The sequence below is a fragment of the Dunckerocampus dactyliophorus genome, chromosome 10, assembly GCF_027744805.1.
Source record: "Dunckerocampus dactyliophorus isolate RoL2022-P2 chromosome 10, RoL_Ddac_1.1, whole genome shotgun sequence".
Classification (NCBI taxonomy): Eukaryota; Metazoa; Chordata; class Actinopteri; order Syngnathiformes; family Syngnathidae; genus Dunckerocampus; species Dunckerocampus dactyliophorus.
In genome coordinates, this window is record NC_072828.1 from 16,223,521 (window position 1) to 16,242,792 (window position 19,272).

General features: G+C 42.5%; 1 protein-coding gene across 1 annotated transcript in view; it reads left to right on the forward strand.

The window, feature by feature from the left end:
* The first annotated feature begins 661 nt into the window (after nt 1–661).
* yjefn3 (YjeF N-terminal domain containing 3) overlaps nt 662–19,272 on the forward strand; it is a 41,611-nt gene continuing 23,000 nt past the window's right edge. The window contains exon 1 of the mRNA XM_054789080.1: nt 662–884. Within this exon, the coding sequence (XP_054645055.1) occupies nt 823–884 (62 nt within the window). The 5' untranslated portion in view covers nt 662–822. The remainder of the gene's footprint in view (nt 885–19,272) is intronic.

Consider the following 19,272-nt stretch of genomic DNA (forward strand, 5'->3'; position numbering starts at 1 on the left):
TCTATGAGATGCAGCTTAAATGTCCTCATTTGATCCTGATTAACAGTTAGTTTACAACGGCTGTGCAATTGTTCCTTTTTGCCGCTAGATGGCAGAATAAACCAATATGTTGCATTTGCACCGGTTTGCTATCACTGTGCAGATGCTTTTTTATTTGCTTGTTTCCTTTTTGTGTGTTTTTGTTTTATAATCTTTTTAAACTTTAGAAAGGAGATACTTTAATAGTTGTTTTATATTTTAGAGCTACTTTTAGAGCTACTTATGGCCTTTTCTTGGCAGGTATTCCACATCCTTTATGTGCATGTAACTTACATTTTAATGTACTTTTTATTCTCCTAGAATGTTGGCCTACATCCATATGGTTACTCTCCACGCATCAAAGTGCCACTTCTGCTCTTAACATTCGATGGAGAATGTATGCACGCCCTCATTTAGTTCTAAATGCATCCCCCTCATGTGAAATGTTTGCAGCCAAGTCCTCCCTGTTATGACGCCTGCTCTAGATTCCACATCAAGCGATACTTTGGCTGCACAAATGTGTGTGAATATGAGGATGAAGGGGGTGTCTTTGCGCCTAGGATGCTCTGATGGTGGCGGCCGCCCGAGCCAATCAGCCGGCGAGTATCCCCCTCTCCTGATTCTTAATTGGCCGTCTCTCGTTGTGAGTGCTGCTGATAGCACAGTGCTTCTGTCTCAGCACAGTGGAGAGCGACCAGCACCCTCAAAGCATCTATAGACAGGCTGAGCGTCAGGGGGGTGTTCTTTTCTCTGTAGAGGCGCGCCTCCATCCTTTCTCATCTTTGACCTCCCGAGTGACAACAGATGGACAAGATGAACCACAGCTCAGCAGAGGCTGAAACCATAGAACCGCTGCGTTACCTCAGGTAAGAACCCCCCCCTTACTGTGTTCTATATCCCGAAAGTGTTGGTGTTTCTTTGAAGGTGGCACAAAATGAGTGACATAAATGATTCATCTTGAATGGCATGCAAACGTGCACCTCCATACAACGTGTAAATGCTGCTCACACTATGGTGCACTCACCACTATGGCATGCATTGTATTCTTTTACGCCAGTATAGCATCCTACAACTGAAACCTGATTAGCATTGAATGTCAATTTACTGTTTAATGGTCTCTGTGTAGCTATTGTTAGCTTGTCAGCAGAGTACTACATAGTCAATTTGCCCATAAAGTGCTTAAAATTCACTCAAAAAAAAAAAGAAATTGGAGGAGGCAATGTATTGGAAACACCAAGTGAAACAGGCTGTTCATCAGCTGATCAAAAGTTTAAGGCCACAGCCTTGAAATCTTGGCAAAGAGGTGGATTCAATGTCATTTTCTGTCAAGTATTCACACCGTCATGATCTGTTGAAGTCAAATTTTTGAATGTGGTCGGATTGTTAAGCTGCATAAGAAAGGTCTCTCGCAGTGCACGGTTGCTGCTGTTGGACACAGTAAGACAGTCATTTTAAACTTAAACTAAAGATCCTGAGGGTTATGGAACAAAAAGTCAGATCGTAGACCCCCCCAAAAAATGTCAACCGCCCTGAGCCCGATGATCTGATTGGATGTCCGTCGAGATACTGGACGATCCTCTGCCTAAATCATCATTATCCTCTCTAGGGTTGCGGGTATGCTGGAGCCTATCCCAGCTGACTTCAGGCGAGAGGCGGGGTACAGCCTGGACTGGTCGCCAGCCAATCATAGGGCACATATAGACAAACAACCATTCACACTCACATTCATACCTATGGACAATTTAGAGTCTCCAATTAACCTAACATGCATGTTTTTGGAATGAGGAAGGAAAACGGAGTACCCGGAGAAAACCCACGCACGCACGGGGAGAACATGCAAACTCCACACAGAGATGCCCAACAGAGATTGGAACCCAGATCTTACCGATCTCCTAACTGTGTGGCCAACATGCTAACCACTAGACCACCGTGCGGCTAACCATCAATATAACCCCCCAAAAAGAAACACCTCAGAAAAAGATAGTTTTTAATTCTGCATGGGCAGATGTCTTTGTCTTCTCCGCCAATGATACAGGCTGACCTACGTATATGCCTGATATGTGGTGAGACACAAGAAAAAACGCTGAAAGTCATTTTCAAAACGAGCTTCCACAAAACGAGCGACCACATAAGTCTACTGATCGTTGGGCTCCAACACGTGAGGTGACATCGCCTTTAGCCCATTCGTTTTCAATTGCACCTGCGCGACAGGGCGATTAATGCAAGCCTCTGTCAAGCGACACGTGAAACTTGTGCATGTTAAATCTTGTGCTTGTGCACCTGCCGACTTGCATTGCGATCCGAGAAAGTTGAAAAATGTTCAACTTTTCATCGCTGTTGCCCAGACGAGGACCAATCAGCGGGAGTTTCATTGACCGCCCAATGACAAGATGCTGTCCAGTACTCTCTCCCAGGCAAACACAGAGGAATAATACTTGCCGTGTCATTTCTTATATTTATAAAATGACTCAATCTGAACTATACCTATCATGTAGTTGTTATACATATTTTTTAACACTTTAAAAGCCATTATGTTTACTGTTAATTGCCACTGACTCACTGTTTACAAAGGGATATTAAAACACACATGGATACATGACTTTTTAATCACATGCACTATTCCAAACATGAAAAGAGACTTACGCTTAATACAGTAGCGAGGCACCTTTGCAGAAAACGAGTCCACTCCAGTTATTATCTGCACAGGCCATGTTTTTAAAAGTAACATTCTTACATGTCATACAAGCGTAAAAAGGAGCCTTCGGAGTCACGTGCATTTCAACTTTGATGATGACTAACAAATGTGTCCATTCTGTTCTTCTTCTACTAGTATAATAATTATTGTCGACTTGTCCGTGTTGTACTGGGCAGCCAGGATGGAGAGGCAGTGTACCTCTTGTGTCACCATAAATACGGTTGTAACTACCGTCATCGTCGTACCTTTTCTTCTTTGACGTCACAAAAAACCCCCAGAAAAGTCCCCCCTCCAAAAAAGACGACACACCTGTGAAGTGAATCCTTTTCGATGCTCACTGAGCTGCGGTCTTGCCAGATTTTCTGAGGTTTTGACCTCTTGAATAGAAAGAATAAAAAAGAAAAAACACATATTAAACTAGCTCAATGTCTATATTCAATTTTGGGAAATTTTCTTTAGAAAGGTTTTTATCATATGGTGGGTAACACTGGACAATATACTAGGAACCTCTGTCTATAATGCTACGTAAACAACTACAAAAACACTGCAGTGTGATTGTGAATACAAGGAAGCAATTATTCACTTGCACCAACGTGTGTGCGCGTGCGCGCGTGTGAGCTGGCATGCATACACGAGCACAACCTTCCCGCGTGGTAATTAATTCACTGTTAAAATATTCAGCTTGTTAGCACATGCCTCATGAATCTTTTCAAAGTGATACATTTATATTTATGCTGATGTTTAAAGCCAAGTGAGCCTTTTTTGTTTTTTTTTACTTTAGATGTCATTAGTCCCGCCCCCACCAGTCCATCATTTGGATGAACTTGTTCATTCATGTGATTTCATTGTAGACACTGCAAGGAGATGATTTTCAGGAGGCGGATAAAGCAATTACTGTACCTTTTGTGCACGGCATGCTTCACTATGCTTCACTCGCTCGTGCTGGCTGTGGCTGCTCAACCAAGCATGACTCATCACGGTGCCAGCTTCTTATAATGTGTTATAATCATTCGGTTCGCATGATTGAGCGGGCGGGGCGTCGCTCTAATGTTGGCTCTGGTAGCTTAGGTTAGAAGTGGGCATCTTGCTGTTTTATTGATTTTGAAAGCTACTGAGCCATAAAGGTCAGCAGGGGTCAAAGATGGGATGAAAAGCTACAGGGTCCTCCTTATCTCCTTAGTCACAATTGAGACCTAAGCTTCCTCACACTTCAAGGGGTTATTTCTGAGGTTAGAGCAAGAACACGACTGATTTTGAAGAGTGTCTGATCCTAGACGCAAGAGGTAGCTAGAGTTAAAGATTAAAAAGGTTCTCGTCACTTCTTTCCCTGTCACAATTAGCAGCTGGTGTTATTTTAAACTTTTAGGGGTTATTGCTGTGTACCGCAGCAAGAAGTCTATTGCTTGGAGTAGTTTCCTATCTCAGATGGTTGAGTTAGCTAAGGTCAAAGATCAATACGTACATGGCTCTTGTCTTTTCCTTACCATAAATAAAAACTGGTTGGATAGTCGCCTCGCTGGGAGACCTTCCCGCGTCCCAGCATGCTTTGCTTTGTAAATACAGTGGTGTGGAAAAGTGTTAGCCCCCTTCCTGATTTCTTATTTTTTTGCATGTTTGTCACACTTAAATGTTTCAGATCATCAAACAAATTGAAATGTTAGTCAATGACTACACAACTGAACGCAAAATACGGTTTAAAATGAAACTTTTATTATTACGGGAGAAAAAAAATCTCCAAAAAGCCTACATGGCCCTGTGTGGAAAAGTGACTGCCTCCCCTGTTAAAACACAATTTAACTGAGATTAATTGAGATCTATCAGTCTGGAAAAGGTTATACAGCCATTTCTAAAGCTTTGGGACTCCAGCAAAACATAGTGAGAGCCATCCATCCATCCATTTTCTTCTGCTTATCCAGGTCCGGGTCACTGGGGCAGCAGTCTCAGTAGGGAAGTCCATACTTCCCGGTCCCCGGCCACCACTTCCAGTTCCACCGGGAGGACACCAAGGCGTTCCCAGGCCAGCTGTGAGATATAATCCCTCCAGCATGTCCTAGGTCTGCCATGGGGCCTTCTCCCAGCTGGGCATGCCCGGAACACCTCACCAGGAAGGCTTCTGGGAGGCATCCTGGAGTAGATGCCTGAGTCACCTCGACTGGCTCCTCTAGATGTGAAGGAGCAGCAGCTCTACTCTGAGCTCCTCCCGGATGACTGAGCTCCTCACCCTGTCTCTTAGGGTGAGTCCAGCCACTCCACGGACCAAACTCATTTCAGCCGCTTGTATCCGCAATCTTGTTTTTTCGGTCATGACCCTAAGCACATGACCATAGGTGAGGGTGGGAACATAGATCGAACGGTAAATTGAGAGCTTTGCCTTCCGGCTCAGCTCTCTCTTCACCACGACGGTCCGGTACAGAGATCGCATTACTGCAGACAGGGCGCTGATCCACCTGTCAAACTCATGCTCCAACTCCAACTTGAACTCCTCCACCTGGGGCAAGACCCCACTCCCAACCCGGAGGGTGCAATCCAGTCTTTTCCAACTGAGAACCATGGCCTTGGATATGGAGGTGCTGTCCATGAAAAATATGAGCAGAACCGGTAACAAAGGGAAGCCTTGGCGGAGGCCAACGTTCACTGGAAATAGGCTTGACTTACTGCTGGTAATGCGAACCAGGCTCCTGCTCCAGTTGTACAAGGACCGAATGGTACATAGTAGCATGCCACCAATCCTGTACTCCCGGAGCACCCCTCACAGGACAAAGCGAGGGACACGGTCGAATGCCTTTTTCCAAGTCCACAAAGCACATGTAGACCGGTTGGGCAAACTCCCATGTACCCTCCAGTACCCTTTCAAGGGTGTAGAGCTGGTCCAGTGTTCCGTGACCGGGACAAAAACCACATAGTCGGGCGTACCCTTCTCTCCAGAACCCTGGAATAGACTTTCCCAGGGAGGCTGAGGAGTGTGAGCCACCTATAGTTGGAACACACCCACAGTGTGAGCTATTATCCGCAACTGGAACAGAGGTGAACCTTCCCAGGAGTGGCCGGCCAAACAAAATGACCCCAACAGCGCAGCGACGACTCATCCAAGAGGTCACAATTGCTTAATGTAAAAGCAAGTACCTTATAGATTTGGAATGGTATCTAATCCAAGAGGTGTGACGTACACTGGGGTCAGAGATCAACTCAATAGGTACCTGGTCAACATTTGCAACAGATCTGTTTTTTAAGCTTTTGGGGATTTGGGCTTCATTAAGAAGCAAGAAAGCGATTGATTGAGGTAGCAGGGGTCAAAGGTCACATCGATACGTACATTAGTCCTTGTCGCCTGCACGGTGTTGAACTTTTAGGACTTATTGCTCCATGTCAGAAAAAATAACTCTAATGATTTTTAGTTGCATTGAAGAAGAGCCAGGAGGTAGCTGGAGGTCTAACAGGATTTGGTGGGTTTGCTCTCTACTGCTGATCGTTAATTAGGTATGTCGTCGTCTTCTAAAGACTTCCAGTTCCATATTGTCCCTTCCTGTAGGTGCCATGACCACGTCGTCTACAGTATTAGGCTACACTGACTGTTTATCAAATCTGACTTTAATGGAGGAGGAGAATTACGAGCAAACAGTGCAAATGGGAGCCAGTCTAACCTCCCTCCCTCTCTGCATCTCCATCTTGCTGACCCTATCAAATGACTAGGCCTATAAATAAAATGGTCAGGCTGTCACGCAGGCAAAATACAGCTGCCAGCGTGGCAATGGAAGGAGGAGGTGAAGGCAGCGGCAGCACAGCCTGAGGAATAACAAGTGCAACAGAGCAGGGAGGAAAAGTCCAGACTGCTTGACACAGTGACACGGCAAAGACAAGAGCAGGGGGGGCATGGGGTCTCGTGTGTGTGTGTGTGTGTGTGGGGGGGGTATTTTATCATATTGTGTTGTACTGTGGCAAAAATGTCGAAAATCCAGAGGAAATGCTTAATCCTGTAAATCCCATTGGATTCAACTCCAGAACCCTCACTCGTCAATTGCCATTGTTCATTAGCGACGGAAGCTAACAAACTAAATGCTTAAATGCACAATACGTGTTTAAGCCCTAAAGCCCTGAATAACACTTAAATAACACAATCTACACTATAAGATGTATAGATACACACCACCAATAAATCATAATGACCTCGCTGCATGTTTTGAGGCTGGAGACACTCCTGATCAAGATTTTAAGACCATTTAGCAGGAATTTACATTTTGCACTGTTGGATCTTAAGGAGGTTCTAAGTAGAGCTTCAAAATGCAAAAAGAAGAAATGGGAGTGAAAGCAAAAAAAATTGAGTGTGCAATTTATTGCAAACAACCATTAAAGTGAACTCTCGTCTCGTCTCGTTGATCCAATCTCGTGCCTCGTCTCGTCTTGTGAGTCGGGTGACTTGTGACACCCCAAGTTATTAGTATCGCATTCAGAAGATTAGTGACCTGGCAGTGATGTGTACTGTAGTGTTAGAGTTCTGTGATTTCCGACTATCTGTGAACCTAACATGAGTCCTGATTTTGTGTGTGTGGTTGCAGAGAGGACAGTTGAGTTTGCTGATGTTGTTTTGCCGTTGTTCGGCAGTGGCCTGTTTTGTTTTTGCAATAAAAATTGTTGATCCACAACCTCCTTGTGATCCTTACACTGTCAGGGTAGACCTTAACGGTGGTTGTGACAGTCCAGTGTTGAGGGTAGTGTGGATGCGCATGAGAAGCACATGGTGTATTCTTCCACGGCACACCGCGTTGTAACACGTTCTCGAGTGAGTCTTGTGCTTACGGATCAAAATTAAGTTTTTAATAAATGTATGGAAGCACGTACGTAACCACGAAACGACGTAACGCGGGAGGCTGTAAACGAAGGACCACCTGCATTTAAAGTAGTTTTCCTGCCCACCTGGGCGGTATCTCCTTCAGGCACAGGTAGTCTACCAGAGGTCTGGGAACTTCAGGGTTCCGCACAGGATCTTAACTGTTCCCGGTATTGCACTCTTCCGGATGTTGCCAGATGCACCACTGTTTCCGTCGCACCCCACACTTTCTCTTGATCTTCCTTCAGCCCTTACTATTTCTCCAGCTTTTCGTGTCCCTTCTTCCTGATGTTACCACCATCACCACTTTTTCTCTCTCTATTGTTGTCAGCTTTTGAGCTAGAGAGCACACTCTCGAGCTGCAAATAACACATCTTGCACAAGCGACCCATTTATTGACAATCTGAAGAGAAAAGGATGCTGCTTTGTCTGGGGAAAAAGAAGAAAGTCAGCTGCGTCCCATATCTGCCATTGGTGTGCATTATTGATGGCCGACGTGGCTTTGACATGACAAATGCATTATCATAATTACTTATTGGCTGAGCCTTGAGCGTTTTCATGCGAGCTAGACAAAGCTATGGAGAATAAATGAGAGGATTATCAATAATCAGGCAACCATGGGGCTTGAAGATTCATTGGTGCAGCTGAGAGGCTTCCTAAATCACCACCTGTGTTTGTTTATTGATCAGCCCTTTACCCAAACCCTTCAATCGGGTCATCTGCACATAAAATACCTCATAAAGACAAGCCCACCAGTATATCACCACCTTTTGTTTGGGGAATAATGTTTGCAAATCATTCTCTTTTTGTAGTTTTGCTGCAGCTCTGGTTCTGGTGGCGTTTCTTACATATTGATCCTACAATTAGCCATTGCAGACAAGGTTAAATACATGAACGATACATCAAAATAATACATTACAAGACAGTGCAATCATGTGACTTCCCCTGACCAAAGAGACCTCATTTTATAATAAAATATAATGATAACATGAACATTTTGGCAAGAGTAGACTTTTTTCTTCAGTAACTAAAGATGTGTCAAAATTATTACACTTATAAAAAGTATAAATCACTACATTGTAGTGCAATATTTTACTACATATTATGCCATAATTATTTTTATGATCATCATTACCTTTCTTCACTGATTGGCTGGGAGAAATCACATGGTTCTACTGACTTTTCCACTTCCCAAATTTGATTCCTTGCCTTATAAGGAGCGAGCAACTAAATCAATCCAAACATTTACTTTGTCATTTAAAGATTAGCATCAAGTTTTTTAAACATTTCCTGATATGGTATTCCCTCGCTACCTCGCTGTTTCGCGGAAAGTGCAATTTAGCTTTTTTTTTTAAACAGCGTATGACCGCATATTGTGTTGTGCGTCCTTGTGGAGTATTAGAGCGATCTATCGGTGCTCTGTTGTGTGTCTGTTATTGTATTACCTACTGCTACTAGTAGAGGGTGTGGTATAGTCATGTGAGAGTTGAAGATGTGTGAGGCTTCACCTAGTCTCAGTATGTGTTTACGTACCTGTACGAGCATATTAGGAACCCACAGTAGACAATATGGCTTAATATGGAGCCACAACAGTCCTTATTGGCTCAGCGAGAACCCGCCCATTGTGTGCTGCATCCTGATTGGCTGTAGACCATTGGAAATCAATCTCCTTTGTGCCCTTTCCTGTTGTGTTCAATAGTCACTAGCAAACTGGCTAACTGTGTGAGCTGCTTGCTAACCTCTGATAAACAACACTACTCATTAGTTACTGTTTAGTTCTTCATTAGTTCCTCAGTAACTACTTTAAATTTATGTACCATAGTTTCTCAATAACTACTCTACTCATTAGTACCTCGTTAGTTCTTCATTAGTTCCACAGTTACTGGTCTAAATTTCTATGCCTTAGTCATTAGTTCCTCATTAGTTCTTCATTAGTTCCTCAGTAACTACTCAAAATTTCTGTGCCTTAGTCATTAATTCCTCATTAGTTCTTCATTAGTTCCTCAGCAACTAGTTTAAATTTATGTGCCTTAGTCATTAGTTCCTCATTAGTTCATTAGTTCCTCAGTAACTACTTTAAATTTATGTGCCATAGTTCCTCAATAACTACTCTACTTGTTAGTTCCTCATGGGTTCTTCATTAGTTCCCCAGTAACTACTCTAAATTTATGTGCCTTAATCATTAGTTCCTCATTAGTTCTTCAATAGTTCCTCAATAAGTAGTCTAAATTTATGTGCCTTAGTTATTAGTTCCTCATTAGTTCATTAGTTCCTCAGTAACTACTTTAAATGTATGTGCCATAGTTCCTCAATAAATACTCTACTTATTAGTTCCTCATTAGTTCTTCATTAGTTCCTCAGTAACTCGTCTAAATTTATGTGCCTTAGTCATTAGTTCCTCATTAGTTCTTCATTAGTTCCTCAGTAACTAATCTAAATTTATGTGCCTTAGGCATTAGTTCCTCATTAGTTCTTCATTAGTTCCTCAGTAACTAGTCCAAATTTATGTGCCTTAGTCATTAGTTCCTCATTAGTTCTTCATTAGTTCCTCAGCTTGTTTAGCAGTATAGATTTACTATTTTACTTTACTGAGAGTGACTCGACGCAGTCATTATTGTCTAAATAGCTGGCACCACAGGGGTCTTGCCTACAACCAAGCATGGTGGCGGTGGCACGGTCTCGGGTTGCATGAGCGCTACCGGCACTTGGATTGAATTCCAAATGTTGGAATCTATTAGAACTGTGGAAATTCCAACTGGTACTGTAAGATGGTAATCAGCTCAGTCCAAGATGACAAGTGTCTTGCAGAGGAAGGCGAAGGTGATGGAATGGTCAGGTACATGTATGTGTCCTCCAGACCTGAACACAATTGAGCACCTTTGGGGCAGAAGGAAGATGGAGGAGTGCAAGCTGTCCAAGGATTCCAGTAACAACCTGTGCCGCTCTGGTGAATTCCATGCCCAAGAGGATTAAGGCAGTGCTAGATAACGATGGTGCTCACTGTGAGGTTTACTCCCTTGTGTTGCCCATGATTTAGACAATAATGGCTGTGTTGAATCATTTTCAGAAGACAATACTATTCTATACTGCTATACTGTACAAGCTGTACACTGACCACTCTAAAGTATATCCACACACCAGCAACTACACTTAAACATGACAAGCAGAAAAACTGAATGAATGAATATCTACTTTACCTGCAATCTGCTTTTTAAGCTCCTCAAGCTGGTGGGCATCTTGTCGGCAGCGGTCAAAGTTGTTCAGAGGAAGGACACGGGAAAGAGATTCGTTCTTGTGATGACAGAATGGGGACTCTGAAAGCAGAAGAGGAAAACCGGTAGATAAGAAGCTATAATGCAGCAAGAAAATGCCATCCTTATGCTAAAGCCTCACCAAATGGTGTCCATCACATGATTTTTTTTCCTCCTCCTGGTTGTCATGGAAACCCACACTATCTTAACAGATGTCTGGCAGGTGATTTTCATATGGATGCTTCACATCACATGACCATTGTCAGTGACAATGTACAAGGAATGTGAGGCAGACCAAACATTGGCTAAATCCACAGTTGTTTCTATTTTCAATGTCCTCGTCTTGCCGCCTGGAAGGTCCCCAACCCCGCCCAATTCCCAGTAATTGGTTTTGATGTCTGCTTGGCCTAGCTGAGTTGATTTGGGGGTTTTATTCCCCCCCACCCCAATTCGAATTGTGTAAATGTCTTTCATGTAGCTCTCTGCTGTTTACCATCCTTGCTGTCAATGGCTAATATACATATAAATTAAAGTTGCTTAGTAAAACAACAGGAGAGAACCAAAGTGCTGAATTTAAATAGCTGCTGTGCCACATGATTGTTTTATGGTTTCGAGATGTGCTTTTTATTTCACGTGAACAATTGGCTACCTCAGCTTGGGATCTATTTTCAGTCAAGCCGGGCACTTCTAATGAGGCAAGTCAGTGGGAGTGCAGAGGAATTTTTTGCCTCTTGGATATGTTGATGGGCGGTTGCTAGGGCCCCCTCCCCCCTTGTGGCCTGAAAGCCGACAGGTTAATGGTGATGCTGAGGAGGCGTAGCCAGACAAAGACGGCGGTTTGGAGAGAGAGAGCAGACGGAGGAATGGAGACGGATAAGAGAGGAGGTTGAAAATATAACACAGAAGTCTAAGGGAGACAAATGGAAAAGAACGTGTAGGGAGAACAATGGCAACAAATAAGTAACCATCAACATACATTAGATGCTAATGCACACATTTCCACCACGTTTGTTGTGTGCGGAAGCTTGTCACAAACCCCATGCTGTAGATAACCAACACAAATACCGAGCTTCCATTGTGATTAAGTTTGAGTTCATCTGTGATTTAAAGTCCAAGCACACACACAGAAGCTGATGCTATCACCTCAAAGCAACGTGTAGCATTTTAGCTTAGAATAACAGCTTAAAAATGGAAGCGAAACAGGTGTGTAATAAGTAGGCTAGTGTGTCAATCATTGCCATAGAAACACCCAGATCACCCACTAGTGGTCTGTAATAATGGTGGACCAGCCAGGACAACTCTCATGTTGTGGAAGTGCTTCTTAGAATAATCTCGTAACTTCCTGTGTATATTCTCTTCACCTTGTTGAGGAATTTATTGTATTTTATATCACAACTCATTGTGTCATATCTCAATCAATCAATCAATCAATGCAATAAAATGTAATCTCATTGCACTATATACATAGTTCTGATCTCTTTGGACCCTTTTTTACCTTTAATGTCACCATACTGTGTCATACACCCAACAAAAATGTATTATTATATATTTTTCTTGAGCTGAACTCAAAGATGTAACTTTTTTTAAGTACACAAAAAACTATCTCTCTCAAATGTTCGCAAATCTAGCTAAATCTGTCTTAGTGAGCGTTCACAATTCATCCACCTCACAGGTGTGGCATATCGTAGACAGCTTTGTTATCACACAGGTGTGGCTTAGGCCGGCCACATTAAAAGGCCACTCCAGAATGTTGCAGTTTAACCGTACACCGGATACCGATGGCAATTTGAATGCGCAGAGATACCGTGACGAGAAGCTGAGGCCCATTGTGCCATTCATCCAAGAGCATCACCTCATGCACAGCCCCATCCGTACACAATTCCCAGAAGCTGAAAACATCCCAGCACTTGCAGGGCCAGCATACCCACCTGACATGTCACCCATTGAGGATGTTTGGGATGCTCAGGATCACTGTATATGGTATTTGCCGCAAATGGTGGTCACAGTAGATACCGACTAATCCCCCAATACAGTTAAACTGCACATTTTGGACTGGCCTTTTATTATGGCCCACTTAAGACGCACCTATGCAACAATCATGCTGTCTAATCTGCATCTTGATATACCACACCTGTGAGGTGGATAGATTATGAATCATGAATGATGAATGCTCATTAACAGAGGTTTAGACAGATTTTTGATCAATATTTGAGAGATTTGAGTTCAGCTCATGAAAAATGGGAGCAAAAACAAAAGTGTTGCATCTATATTTTTGTTGACTATATATATCTATAAATGACATGTGTATGTATGTTGTCATCTAGAAAAAGTGGCATAGAAAATGGGTAGATGGATGTTCTCATCTTATTGTATCTCAACTCATAATGCAATGAGAATGACAGAATGTACGCTCATTTCATCATATCATTCTTATCACCTCTCGTCTCAATGCACAGTATCGTGTGTAATCTCATCTCAAAATGAGGTAAATACAGCGCAGTGAGATGAGATTTTTGTGTTAAATGTGATGACATATACTGTATATCATGCCATATCATCGTCTCATTCTTACTGTCGGCCGCACGGTGGTCTAGTGGTTAGCATGTTGGCCACACAGTCACAGTCTGGACATCGGGAAGACCTGGGCTCCCAGGTCGATTCTCCTTGGGCATCTCTGTGTGGAGTTTGCATGTTCTCCCCGTGTGTGCGTGGGTTTTCTCCGGGTACTCCGGTTTCCTCCCACATTCCAAAAACATGCATGTTAGGTTAATTGGAGACTCTAAATTGTCCATAGGTATGAATGTGAGTGTGAATGGTTGTTTGTCTATATGTGCCCTGCGATTGGCTGGCGACCAGTCCAGGGTGTACCCCGCCTGTCGCCTGAAGTCAGCTGGGATAGGCTCCAGCATGCCCCCTCGACCCTAATGAGGATAAGCGTCATAGAAAATATTTATAGAGTTATTTTATGCTTGCTTTTTTTGTGTGTGGAAAATTTGACATGATGATTGAAGTGACTGATGATGATGATGATGATGATGGAAGTCTTGGTTGAACAAGTTTGACCAGATTGTCCCATAGCGTACCTGTTGCTAAAAATAATCTGTACATGGAGGACCAGGCCCTGCCTCCTCAGCATCACACCTTTGTAGCATGTGGCTCACACATCTGTACCTTCCTCCCCCCCCCCGCTGCCGCACTCTTACAGATCCTAATCACCCTGGAGGGAGCTAAGCAAGATTGACACCTTCGCTCTCTCACACAAAACACAATCACACATGCAATGAATGAGGCATTTGTCATGTGCATTGCTGCCCACTACCCCAAACTTGGCTTTTTGGCATTCTGTTGCTAATATGGGAAAGGCCACATGCGCATACATTAGATTACATCAAAGCCTGTTGGGACATTACAAGCCTGAGGTAGCATTCATGCACATGAACCTTTCAAATAATGTGGGTCATGCTGCTGCTAATAGGTCACGGCGCCAGCTAACGGATAAGCCTGAGGTTATATCACATCGGATTGTATCATTTATCATGTCATGTCACATTGTCGACGTATTGTACCTCAGTTCATCGTATTGCGTCATATCCTACATTCACACTCATCGCTTTGCATCCTTAATGAACTGTAAGTGATCTCTATAGAGTGTATCGAATCATATTCTATTTTATTCTATAATATATCACAACTCATTGTGTCATCTCAATTTATTGCACCGCATCCATAATGCATGCAGTCTCATCTTGTATAGTTTTGATCTTATTGCATGTCATCGTTTTATCATAAATCATGTTATTTACTCATCTTATTGTATCTCATTTCAGTATGTGGTGCCAATCTTATTTTACTGTCATCCCATTTCATCATATGAATCATACTGTATATAGCAGAGGTATCCAAAGTGTGGCCCGGGGGCCATTTACTTTTTTTTAATGGCCCTTTGCGCATTCTAAAAATACAATTAAACAAGAAAAGGGGAAAAAAATGGAAAAAAACAACTAGTAATTTTACTAGTATAAAGACAATATATTAAAAGAGTAAAGTCATGGTATGGAGAGAAAAATAGCGTACATTTGAAATATTAAAGTTGCAAAATATAAAGTTGCAATTTTTGGAAAATTAGGTTGGGAAAAAATTCTAATGTTACGATTAGGGATGTCCGATATTGGCTTTTTTTTGCTGATAACCGATATGAAATACAATGAAATGGGATTGTATGTCATCTCATTGTATCATGTATTCCATTATATGCCGTATTCTCATGGAATTGTCCATCATGTATCATTCTTATCGTAGTAATCTCATGAAGGTAATGACAGTGATACGATGCTTCTACAACGTATCTTTTGTTACTGTATTGTTGTCATTCTCATCTTAATACATACCATTGTTCATTCATTCATTCATTTCCTATGTCGCTTGTCCTCACTGGGGTGGCGGGGGTATGCTGGAACCTATTCCAGCTGATTTTGGGTGAGAGGCAGGGTACGCCCTGGACTGGTCGCCAGCCAATCGCAGGGCACAGCAGGACATGCCTTTGTGTTGTATGTGATCTCATTTTATAAGGAGATAACGTGATTAGAGAATTACATGAGAAAAATACAAATGGGTGATTTTAGGCTCATCATCTTCTGCTGCTTTACCACCTGCCACCCCTACATTATTTACAGTATATACCTGTGTACACACACACACACGCCAATATACTGTATCTGTGAAAGGTCGGCCGCATGCCAGTTTTTGGACGTGATGGCCCTCTGGTCCCTCTCGTGGTTCTCCCTACTGCTGTGCTCATCAATTATACACATGCTGCATATTGTGTGTCTGTTTACACTTGCAGGTGTGTGTGTGTGTGTGTGTGTGTTTCGACACCTTAGCACAGGGTTGCAGCGCATCCTGACAAATGATTTGGACCCATAAATTCTGCCCAGCAACAAGCGGCCATGCATATAACAATTCATTTCAGCGTCCAGTCAACTGTTGAGATGAGCATGTAGGATTCCTGCCCATAAAACTAATCAACATTTCGGTTTCTGTAGTGTGCACTAATTATTATTCATAAATGATTACATGCGATCCTGTAGCAGTAAGGAGATACATTTTATTCTCCTTTTCAATGAAAATTAATTAAAACTTTGCAGAAGTTAATTACAGCCGACACTCGTTAATTGCAGCAGTCAGACACCTTGATGTCCTCCTGCTTCCTATTAGCCACACGAGAACACAGCCAAGGCTTCATGGGCAATTCATTTGGCAAAAAGCTGTAGTTACTGGTGGGGAGGGTTTTTTCGGAAGCAGGGTGATGATGATTATCAGCCTTTCTGCTTTATCCCGCTAGCTGCCATGACAAGCAGCTTGTCTGGTTTGATTACATGCAGCAGCGCTTCACATCCATTCAAATTTTAAACGGCATAAATTCGTGTGTAATAATGTGATCAATCCTTTGTTGAGGACGCAGGCTTTGTTGTCCCGTTGCCATCGACCCTGCGGTTGTAAATCTTTACTTTGAAGCCGAGGCAGTGGATAAAATTTAAAGAGGTTGGCGGGTAGATCACCATGGAGATGTAAATCACCCGGACTTCAATATGTGGAGGCAGTAATTCAGGGCTTTTACACGGGAGGCCAGCCTTAGAAGCAGGGAATGGACCCTGTCATGGTGCTGAAGAATTACCACCACAAACTACAACCACCATAATAAACATATTATTAAAGAAGCCTTCTCCTGCTCATTTCAGGGGCTTTTTAAATGATATCACATCCCAGTGGGGCACTATAGTAAGTTTCTTTTAATAAAATACTCCATAAATCTCAAGTTGTGGACAGGCCAAATCTGTATTCTTCTCCTTTTGGGCGACATGCTCAGATTCTGTGGCCTCCTCGCATTCTCACCACGCATTCTATGATGTGGTTGGTCAGTGGTCGAGGGTCGGCTCCAATCCCCCATTAAACCCCGCTAGCGCTCAGAGCTGCATAAAGACACTCCCCCCACAACCAGTTACGTGCTAATGGTTATCCGCAAACAGTAAAAAAGAATTGGATAATTAATGTAATTGGATGAATATTGGAGAATCTGCCGTTGGACTGTGTTTTGTCCGTTAAGTGGCGAGAGCAGAGGAGCAGTGATCATGAGATAGGTCTTTAGCTCCCCAGAAAACAAAAAAATCTTCTAATTGCTGCCTTACTCTGATTTAGATACACAATTCTTACATCCAAAAAACACGTTCTGGCTGCCGTTTTCAAGAAAAAATGGTACCGAGCAGCGGTTGGAGATTACTGCTGTACAGACTGCAAGTTGCCATACATGGACTTCCGAAAGTTGTGTTGTGAGAAGTTCAAAAGATCTCACGGAAATCTTGTGAAGTTCTCATACACGAACGTCCTGAAGACTCAAAAAGTTGCAAGGATAGGCCCCTTTGAAATATTACCCCTCTAACAGTGTCACTTAAAAGTGAGCATTATCTTATCTAACCAAAGAAACTCTTCAGACAGGACGTGAGGGACCTGCGCAGACAACTAAAACCGATTAAGCCCGACTTGAATGATTATGTCTTTCTACTCTCACACACAAAATCATGGCGGCCGCCAGTGAATCACAAGTTCCTGATTTGATCAGAGTCGTGGCACAGCGTGGAAGAGCTCACACTGAACACCTCAAACGCAAGCATATGGAGGCCGCCCAACCCTCTCCACTGGCCAGATGAGACTGCTACTGTACCACCTGATGCTCATGGCCGTCATCCTCACATTATGTGAAGGGGACTGACAACAGTTTTTGCCTGGAGTGCTTTGGCCTATTATTGGTCCTGCTGATTTTGATCTAGTACACATGCCCTCACCCAAAAAACGCTGAACACAAATAATTAGGGATGTCCCGATCCACACTGTTTGGCTTCCGTTCCCATCCGATTTTTTTTTTATATTGTTGTCGATTCAATCCGGTACCGATCCTTTAAAAAAAAAAAAAATACAAAAATTTAAAATTTTTTTTTACAAACATTAATTTGTGGAATTCAATATGGTTATGAAAATAGCTCTTCTAAGCATTAAAAATAATGTAACCAAAGTATTGCTGAATTTACTTTTTTATTACACAGCACGATCAACAACATTGTTTGGCGTTTGTAACAAACCTGTGTGAGTCAGGTCCCTAGTCCAATAAAATAACCAATAAAAGTCCAGCCAATAAAAGATAAAATTGAAAAAATGGCCACGCAAAATACTTTTAGGGTATGACTAATCATGTTACATGGTTATAGATTGGGGATGAGCGAGTACACCACTATGTGTATCTGTAGCTGTTCACCCATCTACATTACCTGTATCCGTATCTGTACTCGGAGTGGGCAGGGCATAAAACAAATGTGGGCGTTGTTTAACCAGAAATGGGTGGGGCTTAAATTGGTATATTATTCTATGTCTGAAATTGACATGGATTGATCAGATGCTGCTATATTTGTTGAGCTAGTGATGACACAGGAGACATGGCAGGACAGCACGAAGGCGATTGATTGACAGTGGTCTACAGCCAGTCAGGACGCAGAAAACAATGGGCGGTGCAGACAGATGAGAAAGGGAAGAGGTAGACACTCAACTTCCCACAATGCAATTCTTCTTAAAGGGCCAGGCTTGGCCTGTAACAGCGTTCATATGCTGTAATAAAAAATGAAGAAGCACTAAAAATACTCTGCGAAACAGCGAATCGCGATAGAGCATGGGAACACTGTACAATGAATGCATTTTAATAGTTTCCTTTTTGAAATAAAATAAGACCAGAGTGACAAGACTTAGTCATAGAAAAAGATGTAGGATTTAGTTGGTGCACAGAAATGTAATCCACACATTTGTTGTTTGTTCTTAAACCTGATTGGATGTTAATAACTGCTTTCAATGAGGGAGATTCAAAGGAAAATATGTTGTCTTGCTGTCAGTGTCATAATAACAATCACTTGAATACTTTCAATGGGGACACATTTTACTCAACAAAAAATGTCAAATATTTTAACGTCATCAGACTATAGCCCGAGTCAGGTCCAGAGTCATTGATGTCTAAGTCCAAGTCGAGTTCCAAATATTTGGTGATATTGTCAAGTCCTGTCCGAAGGCATCAAATTTGTGACTTGAGTCTGACTTAAGTCCAAGTTGCGTGACTCAAGCCCACACCTCTGCCTAATTCTACACACAAACTAAAGACATCGAATAAAAATGTCAACTTTCCCGAACATGTTTATGTTATTGCTGTATTTTCTGGTAGTTTAAACAGAAAAATATGAAGTTTGCCAATTCAAAAAATGTACTCGCTAACAAACATATAATGCCTCCCTCCACACTGCTTTCTTTTGATTCATATTTGCACCCCTTGGTTGCCTGCTGCAGGACTTCCTGTCAGCTCACACCATGGGGGGGTGACTCATGATGAAAGTGGTCCGGAGGTAAATCATGTCAAATGACGTGCATGCATATATGCATCCACACCTGGTGAG